The 15996-nt window shown below is 42.5% G+C and overlaps 1 protein-coding gene across 1 annotated transcript in view; it reads right to left on the reverse strand.

Annotated features, from left to right (window-relative positions):
• Positions 1 to 15380, reverse strand: part of LOC106691430 (cytochrome P450 6B1) — a 40619-nt gene extending 25239 nt beyond the window's left edge. Inside the window, exons 1-3 of the mRNA XM_067047215.1 lie at positions 15227 to 15380; positions 14946 to 15135; positions 12063 to 12271 (exon numbers count right to left, since the gene is read on the reverse strand). Coding sequence (XP_066903316.1) covers positions 12063 to 12271; positions 14946 to 15135; positions 15227 to 15339 — 512 coding nt within the window. The 5' untranslated portion in view covers positions 15340 to 15380. The remainder of the gene's footprint in view (positions 1 to 12062; positions 12272 to 14945; positions 15136 to 15226) is intronic.
• Between the last annotated feature and the right edge of the window lie 616 nt (positions 15381 to 15996).

The raw sequence follows: 15996 nt of genomic DNA on the forward strand, positions 1-15996 counted from the left end.
CTGAGCGATTCCCTTCCGTGGTAATTGTTTTAGCAGGACGGTCTGTATTCCATCGTGACCAGGGGCCCGGTTGCCATGACATCGTCTCAAGATGACCTTCAGTCGTCGAGGTGAGACAAACATATAGTTGTTCTCACGGGCCATGGTTGGAATTGAGAGCAATGTCCCAGTGCGCGCCTCAATATCCGCTGGTAGTGCTCAGCCAGTGACTCGGCTTGCTCAGTGGGGGGTCATGAGGTGGTCCCTGTCATGAAGTCGAACGGCCGAGGTCTTCTTGGTTGCCGCCTTAGTGAGTTTCCAGAATTTCCTGTAGTCGTCGTGCGTAGCTCTTAAGCGATCATACCAGACCGCAGTCTTCCACTGGCGCAGAAGATTCCTGATATGGGTGGTGATTGAGTTGAGAGCCTTCTTGACTGCCGGGTCATTGCGTTGATGGCGGGTTTTATGCTGTAATCCCCGGTGCGCATGAAAATATTGCGCAGGTTGTTTCGTTGGCCAATCAGAGCGAGGATGTGCTTCGGTGGCTTTCTGTTGGCGTTGGGGACTGGAGTGAACCTTGGGATGTTCCTATTGGCTGCCCTCTTGATGGTGTTAGTGATCCACCCAACTGCTGTGCCCACCTCGTCCGGAGTATGATATTGGCTTATGGCTGGTAGGTCTTCTAAAACGCTCGACCTATATCCCCCCAATTAGCCTCATGCAAAAGGTATTTGCTCGCAGGTGGTGTGACGAACTAGCCTTCAAAGGTATAGAGCACCGGGCGGTGGTCCGATGGTCCATAGGGCAACACCCGGCAGTCCGTGACCTCATGCATGCTTCTAGAAAGGAGTAGGTCGAGCGTTGACGTGCATTATGGGCGACCTGTGTGACTGAACGTGTGTACCCCCGGGTGAAATAGTGCCAGCCTAGTCTTTGTGATGTATGATCCCAGCGGGTTATTGCTGCTACACAACCAGGAAGTGTGTCGGGCATTTAGGTCACCAAGTACTATAAGTCGACTTGTCGCCAGGGTATGCTGCAGCAGCAGCTTAACAGAAGTCAGGCCAGCCCTATGCCTCTTGTATACACAGGTGAAGGTGTAGCGCTGTTTGAAGCGGAAGTCGAACTTTTTTTTTTTTGTTCCCCCTTCCTGGCATTTCTGCCATACGGAGTTCGGCAACAGGGGGGTAGTGCGCTAGGGTTGCGCATGCCACTGTTGCCAATAAACATCTTTTTTTTTTTTTTAAACATTTATTTTCAAGAATACACAATAAATGGGGGACCATTTAATTTTTTGGGACAATTTTAAGAAACCGTGGTGCAGCCCAGCACTCGGTTGAGTGCCTTAAGATGGGGCTACACCTTATCCACCAGCATCCGTCCGGTACGTCCATCACGCCTGATCCGCATCCGTCCGGTTGTCACCTCCAGTCCGCAGCCTAGTCCAGCCCTCCTGGTCTCAAACTGCTTCTTCTCTGTCCTCTTGATCTTCATCATCCATTGGTGGCTCGCTGACCCCTGGCGGCCGAGCCCTTCCCAATGTAAAGTGCGTTGGCCCGACAACTTCCCTCCACCCGTAAATGAATTCCCTGAAGTACGGGTAATTATCCTCTTCCATCAGCAGAGGGAAGTCCGACTCGGCGAGGGCGAAGATCCCGCATTTTCTTGACAACCTGGCACGGTGTCCTTCCATCGCGGTGCAGTCCAATACCACGTGCTCTGCTGTTTCAGGGACCCCACACGTCGGGCACCGGGGGTCGATGTTCTTAGCGGAAGTCGACCGAGACCAGGTGGGTACCCTCGATAGTCTTTACAGGGATCGGCACGCTTCGTGATCGAATGTCTCTCCTGACCAGAATCATCACTCCCTCTCGTGCTCCGGGGAGACAGACTTCCCGAAACACCACATATCCCCGGAAGTAGATCCGTGACGATGTGGAGGTGAGCATCGTGTCCGTGAGTGCCATCACTGACGGTCGATGCTGTTGTAGTAGCAATTCTATTTCAGCCTGCTTCGGTGAGAGGCCTCTGACATTATAATTTATGACCAGGTGATCAGTCATAGTGATGCGCGAGTATTTTGCTCATCATATCTAGCAGCGTCGTCACCATACCCATCATCTGCTCCATACGGGCACATAATTGTTTTATCACAGGATTGTTGGATGCACTGGTCACCGGAGCAGGCTGGGCCGTCGGTTGTTGTTGAGTTGCTGGTGATCCACCTAGAAGCTCAGCGAATGCAACATTGCTCTGTACATTCCTGCTGGGGTGCTGTCTTCTGGATGGTACTGGTTGCACTGGTGGAGGTATCAGGTCGTTCTTCTTGGCTCTACGTTCCATGAGGTCGACTGTAGTAGGACAATCACGTCCCGTGGCCATATGACCTTCCTTGCATACGGTGCATTGGGTCAGCTCGTGATGTATTACCATATTGTTGGCATCGCCTACACTGCACCGGGCATCCACCCTCTTTGAAGGGAGAGACCCTGAAACGCACGTGGTCTATAGCGTCAAGTTTTCGGATATCCGTGATTTTTACATGGTGTTCCGTTATCAGTTGTATGAGGTCTATCTCCTCTCTTTGTCCATTGGGGAGTGTTTTCGTGAGGCGTCGTATCATTTTGTACCCTGGGAGTTTCGTCTGGAGATCAATGGCTACCTCACTCAGATCGGTATCGAGGTCAAAGCCATAGAGGACCCACTTCTTGGTCCTTTTAGTACCTCGGAGGGGGGGGGGACGAATGTATGAAATTGTATCATGCCCATCTTGGTCATTAACTGGCTGGCCTGATCATGGTGTTTCTAGTTAGAGGCGGGTCTCTTGCCTAGAATTATTAAGCGTAAACTTGTGTATTCCAATAGTGGCGAGGATTGATTTTACCGCCTTCTGCGCCATGGCAGGTGTTATGATGATGGGTGGCGGACGTCGCTCATTGGGCAGCTGCTGCTTGTCCCGGACAACATAGCGATTACGCACGTTGGGTTTGTGACTGATACATCTTGGACGACAGCGTACGAAGTTCTTCTTTGTTTGTAGGCATGCCAAGCCACTTCCACCTTTTCCCAACCCTCATCTCTAGTTCTCTTTGAGCCTTTGTTTTGAGGATCTTCATCTTCTTCCTCTTCCATACTGACATCTTGCCCTATTTCCTCCTGGTACGAGTCAGTCGGAGATAGGGGGGATATTTGATCCTCGTTGGCTCCAGCCTCAGCCATGTTGTTGTCGCACACACTGTCAGCACTTAAACTAGCAGAACGCACTCTCCTGTTCATCACTGTTTCTCCTGTCTTTAATATATAATAACTGACTAACCTGTGTTTCCCATAGGTCTAGGAGTCTCGTGAAGAGTCTGCAATTGAAGCGACGTCTGGAAACACAGAAGAAACTGGAAAAGTATCACAGGTGACAGATGATCAGCAAACACGTCCTCACTGTTCAACTGCCTATCCTCGACTATTCTATTCGACTGCTACAGCGGTACAGCGGTAAATTGATTATATAGTGTCTATTTTTCAGGGTCCGCCTACTCCTTATGAAAGCCATATGGGGTGGGGTTTATGTAGGTGTGGAGGCCTTGGTTGGTAGGTGGGAATGGCTGCCTTTGCTTCTTCGATCACTGCTGATCGTTGCTGTGAATTGGTCAATGTAGACATTTACTTCTTCAATGGTGCGTCGGGCCGGAATTTCCTTCAGCTGATGGTACATCTCTTCACTGAACATGCTCCAGTCAGCTTCGCGGTAATTAAATTTCTCCGTCTCCGGTTCAGGACTTTTCCCATTGATCTTATGACCACATGAGCTGCCGGTGATCTGAAATGATGAAGTCCATTACCGTACAACCTGTGACACGAAGGGGGTTGTCTGTTCAATAGGAGGTCTATGGTTGAAACCGGTCCCAAAATGGCGGAAAGTATGGGTACCAGGATGAATTATTGTGAAGGCAGTTTGGACCAATTGTCTTCCCGCCAGCATTGCAGTAGTGTTGTGCCATAGGGCGTGTCTGGCATTCAGGTTTGAGTTGCCTGAGTTCGCCGGTATATTCTCGTGATGTATGTAGGTTGGTTCATCATCACCCGGATGGTGAGATGGGTTAACCGGACGTCACGGGTTTTAGAGGCGGCGTCATCTTCTTCCATGTTGTTCCGTGGCGTACGGCTATGAGCACATGGTCATCCTTGATGACGGAGTATCCTCTGAAGCGATACGGTCAACCCCGTAGCCTCGTATCCGTGAGTATAGCCACGGTTAATTCGAGTGGAGCCACGGTGGGTGGAAAATTTAAGATGGTGGTCCAGCTTCACGCCCAGGTAAACTATGGAGTTGGAAGGGGAAATAATGGTGTCGTCCGTCCAGTTTGAATGACTTCAGTAGAGTCGATCGCTTGTGTTGTTAAAGAGCGAACACGACACAGTCCGTCTTTGCTGGGTTAATGATGATGTTTAAATTACCCAGCCGTTGAACAATCTCCTTGCAGACTGCCCCGGCCCGCTCTAGTGCACGTTTGGGGTTCATACTGCTACCATAGATAGCGATTTCGTCGGTATAGGCGGCGTAGCTAGTTTACAGTTTTCGCCAACATCAGTGGTATAGATTGAAAACAACATGGTCATGTTGTCGAGAAACGATGCAATGACACCGTAGAGTTGCTCCGGACATTCGAGGTCTATGAGCATACGACACGAAATGCCGGGAGACACAGAATCGAACAATCTATGTTCGAAGCCTTTGTACAATCTGTGATGATCATGGCCATAGCATGGTTCCGATTAAAGCTCGAGTTCACTTCATACTAGAGTTTCATCAGTTGGTGTTCTGTACTCATATGGGACTGAAAACCGGTCTGTTCGTAAGGAATAACGGAGTATTCATCGCAGAATTCCCGAAGGTAATTCAGAATGATCTTCACGTTTACCTTAGCGAGGTGAGGCAACAGACTTATGGGCCTGTAATGGTTGACATGAAATCCTGTCTTCTTCGGCTTGAGGAGTAGAAACAAGATGTCATGTTCCAATTTATCGGGGAACTATCTCAAGCTCAAGCACGAATTGTACAACCGGGCGATGATCCGACGTGAATCACTAACGAAGCAACCTGTGATGCGATGTGGCTACCTAATTAACAGGAGATAGATTGTCTAGGAGAAGCCTGCCCCAAAATGGCGGTAAGTATGGGTTCCTGGGTGAACTAACGTGAAGGAAGTTATTACCATTTGTCTTCCCACTAAGTCTCCCACTAGCCAGTGATTCGTCTTCACCCCACAGGTCTAAGAGCTGCCGCAGTTCTGGCACTGACCCTCTAGAACGTCGGTCATGTATGTGGGTCAGCACTTGGCCAACGAGATGACTAATCCGTGCGTCCAGGATGTTTAGAATGTTCAGAGATAGTGGCACCTTCTTCCAGCGGGTTCCATGGCGGACAGCTTTGAGAACACCACCGTGTAGGCTGTAAAGGTCGTCGGTCGCTATGTTATACCCCCTGAGATATGGTCGTCTCTCCTGTAGTCTGGTGTCAGTAAGTACTACCCTACCACTGTCGGTTCTATGAGTGCTAGTATCGCCTCTACTTCTAGTTTTGTGGCCAGATCACAACAGTAGTAGAGGATCTTGAATGAATTCATGGTGATTTTTATTCCCTGATTTCTAGGATGATGTTGGACATAAACGACTGTATGTTTTGCACAATCCTGGAACAGAATCCCTGAACATGCGATTCATTTGATCCATCATATTCACAATGAGAATTTGTCGGTCAAATGGGTTTTGCGCTGGTGCTAGTGGTTGTAGTTGAGGTTCCTCGCTTCTCAGTAGTCCTGGGTCGGGAGACGGTGCAGCTCAATCAGTGAGAAGAATTGGTGATCTTTGGGAGCAGTGGCATGCGCAATCCCACCGCACACTAACTCACTGCTCCCGCACCCCATATGCCAGAAATAGCAAGGGAGGGGGATTTAAAAAAAAAAAAAGGCTCAGGAGATGTTGGGGGAGTCCGGAGGTGCTGCAGTGGGTTTCAGTAAAATGATGAGTGTGCCGTGGCTCGCCAACCTATTGTTCTGGGGTCAGTTGTCGTGGTGATAAGGAGCTAGTTGCGAACTGCTGACGACTTTGTGCTGACCTCTGGTTCATCCTCGATTCAATGAGCTCCACCATTTTTTGGTTAGCCCTGCACCCACGGTAGGATGCTACATGCCACTCCCCACAGTTGGAGCATCACACCCTGTGGCAGGCTCCGATGTTGTTTTTTTTGCCACAGCGCAGAAGTCTTGTGCTCTGTGTACCCGCAGTAGTTCTTGGTGTGCCCGAACTGCTGCACCGATAACACTGGAGTGCCCCTTGTTCTTTTTTGGGAATATAGACCTGAGCTGAAAACAGACACTAATCTATGTGTCTGATTTTGTGAATATCGGCTAATGGACCTGGACGGGTACTGTAATAACTATTGGGGAGTACTATCCACATCCGATTACTCCAGCCTTTTTATATCGATGGGGCTAAGTCCTTGAATGTGGAATTAACATCTTCTATGGACAAGAAGATGGCAAGATTTTTTATGATATATTTATTTTGGGTTTTGCCCTTCTGAGGGGGATAAGTATTATGTCCGACTTTTAAGACCTTAAGCCGTTTTGTAACTCTAGAAAGATCCGAACACCTCCCATTGTTTTTCGGAGTAAGTATTTTTGAATTTTAATTATGGAAAGAAATTCCCTAGCTCCGGGATAGTGTGTTGGCTATCGACAATAACTGGCGTATCTGAGATTTTTTTGTAGAACCTCTAGAAGTCCTGGGATCAGTGGGTTGGGATCAGGCAACGGGTGGTGTATGATGGGAGAGATAAAATTAGGCTGTGTCTTCTTCGTCTGCGGCAGTTCCTAAGGGTTGACCATCCTCTTGAGCTTTTCGCCCCCACCTTCGTCCGAGTTAGAGGGGGAAACGCGGGCGATTTACAAGTGACCAACGTAAAATCGGTTTCAACGTCAGATTCAAGATCTGTGTCATTTGGGAGATTAGTGGCTTGAACTTTATCGAATGAAGGGGCCATCACGCACTGAATAATAATGATGATTAGTGGGTATTAATAGATTAATCACAACAACTGGCTTGATGAAGCACAGCTGAATACAAATTGAAAGTCTAAGTGGACTGACTATATCTATGAACTGCCTATAATCTAATTAGTTTATAACAGCATGGCACTAATTCATTGATTGTTACACTTAAATTAATAGCAAAAGAAATCCACTCTTTCCTGAGGACATAAGGGCCAAGAAAAAAGGAGTTGCTCTGAGAACAAAGCCCTTTGTTCATAAAAAAGTACTTTTGAGTGACGTCACCAGATCAGAGCACTGAGCGACCGTAAAATACGAGCACTAACACTGAACTATTATTATTATTACGAGGGTATATTCACCCACCCCCTATCTTATAAAACAAATCTCTATTAACCTCTTTACGCGTCAGACATGATGTAGTGAGCTCACTCTGATGTTAGGCAGATTGCCGTGCTCACTCTTTATGCTGTAGTTCACCAGCATGCGGTTCTGTGGTCACCCTTCTCAGATTTCCGCTCAGGTTCTCCTTCGTCCCGCTCATTGTCTCCAACAACTTTGTCCGGTTTCTTGCCTCTATCTCTTCCTTCTTTTCAGATGCTCTCGGAATCTCCGTTGACTCCCTCGATGAGCCGTCTGTTTCTTCTCCGTCGTATTTGGTAGGCACTAGCCTCCATGCGCTCACCCGGCTCGTGACCCTCCTCCGGTACATGTAGGGGCTCTGGTTGGTGATGTGCTCCTCAGTCCCGTATTAAAAAGATCTGGCGCGAGAACACTGGGCCACCAAATGTCCCATTTTCCCGCATTTCCATTTCCTCTTGGTTCGATTTGCTATCGAGATTCCTCGTCCTTTCCTTTATATTTCCATGGTTGTCTCTGCTCTACCAAGAATTCTGGGAATTCCTCTGGCGACTATAATGGACGATCTTCTATTCCAGTTTCTCAATTCCCATACCTGATACTTCTTCCCTGGCGTTGGCAGTTATTAACACCACAAAAGAACGCTCTTGAGGTAAGCCTTCTTTCTTTCCTATCTTATCTTCCAACTGCACCTTAGTAATGGTCATCAGGAACGACTGCTTAATTTCGTCTTCTAAACCTACATTTATGGTTTCATATCCTGGTTACAAAGGGAGATAGATGTTAAGGCAAGTACTAAGCGCCATCACACTCTAACTGATCGTTACATCAATAACAGGAGCGTCAGAATTGGGGGTAAGGAACAAGTGGGAAGAGGATGTCTACAGGATTCGGTTCTAGGTCTGGTCCGGTGAAAACTAATGTTCGACTAGTTACTGGGGAAGTTAGTTCCTTGTCACAGCCTACGTCGGCGACCTGGCAATTATCATGGTCGAGAACAGCAGAACCAGATTGAAGATAAAACCAGAAAGGTGCGTTGGTCTCGTTGGAAGTTGGTGTGTGAGGAGGAGGTTAGTGTGGCCGCAGCTAATACTCAGTCCATATTTATAAGAAGCTCCACTGATATGGTTCATCCTATTACCCTACTTTTAAGGGATAGAGTGGTCCTAGCACTCAGTGGATTAAGTAGGATAAGGGGTACGTTTTCAGGAATCAGGTATCCTGCAATAATGTACATTTATAAGGGCGAGTTCCTCGATATTCTGAGGTAAGCATCCCCTGAGTGGTGCCGGAACCTCAAACTGGTTCAGAAGAAGAAACTGGCTACCAAACTTTATTTATTTATTTATTAAGCCTAATTCTGCTCTGAGGGCAATAGAAGTGTGCCGTTTGATTTACAATAGGCTGTCACTGAGGTAGGAACTAATAATGTCGACCACTTGGTCGTTGAATCGGTGAAGCCAGAGTTGATGAATAAGTATGGAGTGGGGCACAGCTTCAAATACCTATGAACAACCGTGTGGTATTGCAGCGGCAAGATTTTTGTTGAGTTTGACTGCTGAAATGGCGGCTGAAAAAGTCAGATGTTTAACAGGAAGCAGCTGTGAAGCTGACAAAGATGATTATATAATAATAAAGCAGATATGATAATAAAGCAGGGAAAATCACCCACTTGAGCAAAATTGTAAAGAAGAAGAGCGAGGGATGAGGAGAAAGAGTTCCCTCTAAAGCCCAACCCTGAATGGAAAGACCTCCTGTTCAGAGGGCAGAAGCAATGCAACATCGGGTTAAGAGCAACCTAGAAAAGAAAAAAGGTATCTTAGGAGGTCTAGAAATATTTAAATGTTCAGCTGAGACTAGTAGCCAATACAGTAGTTGGATCGGAGGCCTAATGGAAATTAATCCCGGAAATAGTGGTTTAAGTAGTCCGGTAAGATGAAGTACCCAAGATGATTGGTAAAAAGATCTCCCAAATTTGGGCTTCTATGGAAGCTGAGGCTATAGGGGACGCCATAGGAGTGCTCTATGGCCAGAAGAAAAAAAGAATCGGTGTTCCCGACCCTCATAAGAGTATCAGGAATAATTGGGGACCTAGCAGGGAAAGTCAACGAAGAAGCCCGCGTTCTTTTAGAACATACACTGAATCTACTGATAAAGAAAGAGAAAAGCAGAATAAGGACCACAAAGCAGTGGAGGGAACGGAGACAAAAGAGGGCTAGGCCATCTCTGCCAACTCCATTGAAGGAGTAAAAAGTAAATACGAGGGCACGGTACAGGCCCCGAAGCCTCAAAGGCCAAACCCCGATCTCCAGGGGAAAGAAACTTAAATCGGACACCTCTACAGACGGTGTGGAAGAGGAAAGCTAAAAAAAATCTGTGCGAAAAAATAAGGAAGAAGAAGAAGAACCTAGACCAGAAAGTGACTCGGAAAGAGTCAAATACCTATGCACAATTGTGTGATATTGCAGCAACAAGATTTTCGTTGAGTTTGACTGCTGAAGTGGCGGTCGGATGGTGTGGTGAAACAGTCAGGAAGAAACGGCGATGATATATACTGACTATATCTACCCAAGGAATGATGTTGCGTCCCAGGACTGTACAGAGGATAGTATTGTTAGACGCACCACGTCATAGCCATCAGGTACCGATCTATGCCCATCATGTATGTATGTATGTATGAGAATGCTGGAATAATGGGTACTTTCCGAGGAAGTGGAGGATTGCAGACTTGAAAATGATTGACAAGGGAGGAGGCAAGGATAAGGAATCACTGAAGCCTTATCGGCCAATAGCTAAACCTCCTCCTTGTTATAAGCAATGTCCAGGAGCATATCAGCAAGGTCCTGGAGAGTACCTAAACTCTTACCTGTCCTCAGTACTAGGAGTCCCCACGGCAATTCGGCTCGACCCGTGGCAACGGTACGAATGAAAAAACCAGCGGATGTAGAAGAGAGGGCTGGGAAGATTCTCTTCGACATATTCTCCGTCTTCGATAGTATTTCGTGGCCACGCGTACGAGGAGATCTATCCCTTCTTCAGGGAGTTCATCTACGGGTGGAAGGAGATGGTTTGTCCAACGCACTTTGCGTTGGGTCCGGGCTTGACCACCCGGAGTAGGCCACCAATTGAAGATGAAGGTGAATAAGTAGATGCAGAATGAGACCAGAGCCCTACTTTGTGCTAGAGAAGACACCGAAACGGATGCAGACTAGGGGAGGACTGGACTTAACGGATGGATGTAGTTGGACAAGGTGCAACCCCATCATAAGGCGCACAACCGAATGCTGGGCAGCACTACGGTGTAAATAATTGTTCCTCCAAAATTAAATAGTACCCCCAAATAATTTTGTGAATAATGTAAATAATAGAAGATTATTGGCAGAAGTGGCATGTGAAATCCTAACGCAGTTCACCAATGTTGCCGAATCCCATATGACAAAAATGCCAGGAAGAAGGAGAAAAAAAGATTCGTACCTCGGTATATAGGTGCAGTACTGTGGTGGATCTCACAAAATCTTTCTTTGTTGTCCTCGGACGGGAAAGGAAAGTCATCTTTATCATGATATTTGCTGCCTCCTCAAAGGAGTTTATCTAGGCACCTCCATACTAAAGCCCGGCGACTTCAAGACTCTACGAAGTCGTTCAAGACCTGTATTTTTGGGAGCACAACTCGGTTTGATATGCCTTATCCTTGAAGTTATACTCATTACTCAAGTCCTCTTGTCCCATCTACACATCTGATACGACCGTTGGAAAGACTGGTACTCTATAGCCCAGGTCATCTATGTTTGCCGATTCCACCTCTCCTCCTCGACGATTTCATTCTGCAAAATACTTACTTCGAAAGATATTCCAATAGATTCCGCGGGGCACATATCGATTGTCGATATGGAGGGAGTTAAGCCATAGCCTTAGCTACCTCAAAACTGCAATGGCGGCAGTTCGATTCTGACAACTTTTATTTAATGGAATTTCTAAGGTTACTCCATCCTTTCATACTGGCTAGACTAGGTTAGTTACACCTATGATAACCCCTCTCTATATTGAATATAACCCAGAGAGGGGGGTTTAAAAAAATATATATTAGGAGAAGAAAAAGAGAATAGTGGCAGTTAATTTATTTGTCAGCTTTTCGGGCTAAATTTCGTTAGTTAGAATAAAGATAAAAACAGTATAGAAAAAATTTGAATATATAGTATTAAAATTATTAAAAGAAGATAAAGCTCTGAAATGATTTGAGAAAAACCGCATAAAAGTCAAGTCTTCGCAAGGTAAACGCCGGCAAGAAACTTCATTTGGTAGGCGGAGGAATCCACAAACATTTGGATGGAAGTACTCCTATGTGGAGTACAGAGTTGCAGTGTGTTTTAATTGGCACATTGTGTTGCAGCATTCTCCGGAGCCCTCCATTTCTTTTTTTTATATGCATAGTTTATATTATGGTAAAATTAAGGTTTCAATGATGAAATTTGTAATCCGCATCTTATATAACATATATGGAAACAATTTTAAATGAACTTTATCAGACTAATAGCAGTTGTTCCTGAATGATGCTTCAGAAAAAAAAAACTGTGGAGTAAAAATGTACGGAATTGACTCTTGCCTAATTTAGATAAGGTTAATATTGCTAGAAAAAATGCATGTTTTCAGAAAAAAATATTTTTGAATTATTCATACCTGATGGCTCTCCATCTAATGCCTGACATGGCAAAGACACTTTCAAACAGAATACTTTTTGGTTCCATCAAAAACGGACCATGGTCTGGGTAAGTTGAAAAATCTTTTATCAAAACTTGTTCAATCAATTCAATGTCCCTCAGCACTAAAGATGGCGTCATAAACTCGTACATACCCACCATTTTTTCTCCTGGAAATGCATTGTAAACCTGAAATAATTATAAGATTAAATGAGCAAAACATTGTTGTATATACATCGAAAAGTTTCTTCCCTTATTATTTATTACTGTAATAATTTTGTAAAACAAATGAGAGGCTCTTCTCAGATGTTTCCATGAGACATTGCGCATTAGATTATGCCACCTGAGTGAGCCATCTAAAAGACTATGAAGACTAAGGGTTGGAAAAGTATAACAGTTTTGGTTATACTCTCTTCGTAACTTAACCTGGTATGACTTAATTGAAATACAGTAGTAAGTGTATTTGTTTATCGTTTGAAATTGAATAAAGAAACAGTATTATTGAATGCAACCGTTTCACATATAGGTGAAATTTTATTCATCAATACTCAACATTACAATTACATTTAATAGCAGTTTAGACTAATAGCAGTTGTTCCTGAATGATGCTTCAGAAAAAAAAAACTGTGGAGTAAAAATGTACGGAATTGACTCTTGCCTAATTTAGATGAGGTTAATATTGCTAGAAAAAATGCACCTGTTATTATTATATGTTATTATTATTAACCTGTTATTATTCAGGACAATACTCTGTGGTCCATAACATAATCTAAAACTAAGATTCTGTTTATTATCTTGTCACATATTAAAATAACATTTCATTTTATTTTTAATTGTAGTTAAAAATTACTTATTGTTACTTATTTAAAGGACTCATACTTATGAAATTAGTTATACAACACTCCTCAGTTTGTTGTTGAGGAATGAAAAACTTATCTCGAAGGCTACCCTTCCTGGTTCTATCAAGTGATACCGATGCTATATCAATCCCAATAATCCCTTCCTTTGTTTTAATCAGAATGTTAGTTGATAATCCTATAGTAGAGATAGCGCACTTTTAGTTCAAAAGTTACGTCTATAGTTTTAAAAAATCGAAATATTTATGATAGGTTTATCAAAAGTAAATATATAAATCAAGCTGTATCGGATTTATGTATTATATTGAATAGTGTGTGGTATGTTGGTAATAATTTAACTTTCTTATGAACATTAAAAGCTTTTATTTATTATATTTTATAACTATAATGTATAAATGGGTTTAATGTCGATAGAGTGGTTAAGAGCATTACCTATAGTACTGTAGTTTAGGTACGGAACTTCTTGTTAAACATTTGGGTGGGTAACTGTTAAGAAATTAATGTGTTCCCACAGCCGGCCAAGTACATTCCAGGTATGTGATATGTGATACCAGGTATGTGATACCAGGTAGTATGTGATACAAAACCACCCCGAGAATTTGAAAACCATATTCTAGACCGAACAATATGAAGTTGGAATACTTAAGAGCGTTAAATGCAGTAAATAAACTATTGTAAAACAGTTCGTATCTGCTCGATGACCAAAATATTAGTATTTAATTGTGCATGAATTAGAAAATATAAAGGAGCATCTTCCAAGTAATTCATAAAATTGGAAATCTGTTATTCGACTATTTTCAACCTTTCATGTATTAAAAAATTTCATGATTCAATCCTGAATTCTATTTTTTCTTTTTTTTACGTTAGCTAGTATAACAGTGACATTTTTCTCGAAACATTTCTCTTTGTGCTTTCATTAACCATATTTATATTTAATTTAGTATGATTGCTTAAGAAGATGGGTTGAGTTTGATTTTGTTTGGTTTCTCTGAATTTGTTTGTAGCTTCGACCAATTATTTCGTCCCTTCCAGTTCTTATAGGTTTTATGAAGGTTAAATAATAATGAATACTTAGTCGAAATCTGAAACTAAGGTATGTATAATGTATAATGCTATTATAAAGCCAACTCTGATAAACGGCTGCAAGACCGAGGAAGCAAAATTCAGAGATTTGAATGGAAAGCCCTTCGTACAATTACAGGAGCGATCTGGGATCAGAGCCTTAACACATGGAGGAGAAGAACTAACAGTGAACTGCTTACACAGACTGGTCAGTCAATATCTCATGATATGAAGGCAAGGAAGTTAAGATGGGCGGGACATGTGGCACGAAGCAATCTACCAGGACGCCTCTACACAACAATGAATGTCAGTATAGAAGACAAAATACCACGTGGTAGGCCAAAACCAGATGGATAGACAGAATACACAAAGATGTGATTGAGCTGCATGGAGAAAACTGGAAAACAATAGCCCAAGATAGGCAGGCGTGGAGAAGGCTGGTTCGGGCGGCTAAAGATCTAAAAGATCTGTAGAGTAAAACAAAAAAAAATGGTTGAACACTTTAGTAAATTATATAAAGCAACTGGTTTATTATGTATAGAGCTTATAATTTAATAGTTATCAAAATTAATGCCACTCATCATTTATTATCAAATTTCATTAATAGAGTTATTAATATATTAAAATTAATATTAATATGAAGATTGTTGTGGGATATCATTCTAATCACTTTGAATATAGTATAAAATGTAGAAATTGTGATGAATGTTGTTATTATTTTATCCTGTTTGTTAGAAGTAAGATTGTATCTTTACATTCATATACATGTTATTATTTGGTTAGAGAGGTAAGTTTCGTTGGAAACGACCTGTTATTGTTTTGATGATACCAGTTTCTGAAAACTAAATTTACTTAATTATAATTGAAACTTAAATATTTATAATTTATCTATATGCAATTTCAATATACATATATGCATAATATATATAATTTCAAACAAAAACCTCATCATAGTAATAAGCCAGGTGATGTTCTAATTTCAAAACCCTTGCCATGTTCCCAATTATTGGCCAAGGTTTAAAGTGTTTGACTCCTCTAACCTTCCAGTAGTTCATAGCCCAGTAGACGTTCAAGAAAAAGTACATAAAGCCCCAAACAGCAGCAAATGCCACCAACTCCGAAGTCAGCATGATCCTGTAAATTAATCATAATAATAATCAATAAGTGTTTTATCTATGAGTTCTATACCTCAGCAAATCAACAAAATATTATTATGAATTTTCACCTGGAAACTATTAAGGATATTATGATCATCGTGTAACCAAATGAATCTGATTTAAATAATTCTAGTATCATTTCGCAAGTTCTGAGATAGATACTGGCAATTCTTTGCGACATCTTTCTCTTAAAGTTGCAAGTATAGAGACAAAATCACACACTACGTGTTATCAGCTCAAACCGGTTGTTTTCATTGACAAATATATATACCTCGCCTATCTATCGATTTTCTAATCAATTATCTGACCAACCCCAATATTTCAGGAAAACAAACACTGAAAATCTTTTTATAAGCGATAGTAATTATATTTTTAAGCTTTTAATGATCCTGGGACTGATTTGAGTTCCAATAGTTTAAACAATTCAAAATAAAAAAGTTATTGAGACTAATCATATACGTTATACATATGATACATACATATTATACATATACGAAATATACGTTAAAATAATTTAGATTTACGAATTAGTTTTAATCCTAGGAAAAGACTCTGATGGGCAAGCTGGTCTTGTCAGGTCAGTTTGGGAACTACAGCTCTGTAACAAAAACCCGAAACTTTACCAAATAACCTGATATATTTGAAGAAAAGGGCATAGATTCAAACCTGATAAACATAAATTCATACATCGGGGAAAAAACTCTTCAAACAAAATCTTAAAGAAGTGATCTCTATAGTAAAATAAAAGAATCGTGCTATAAATAAAAAAATTGTTGTGAACAATTTAAATTCATGATTCTCCAACCTCATAAATACATAAAACATAAATAACAATACT

The sequence above is a fragment of the Halyomorpha halys genome, unplaced genomic scaffold (assembly GCF_000696795.3).
Source record: "Halyomorpha halys isolate HHAL.00 unplaced genomic scaffold, Hhal_1.1 Scaffold2346.1, whole genome shotgun sequence".
Lineage (NCBI taxonomy): Eukaryota > Metazoa > Arthropoda > Insecta > Hemiptera > Pentatomidae > Halyomorpha > Halyomorpha halys.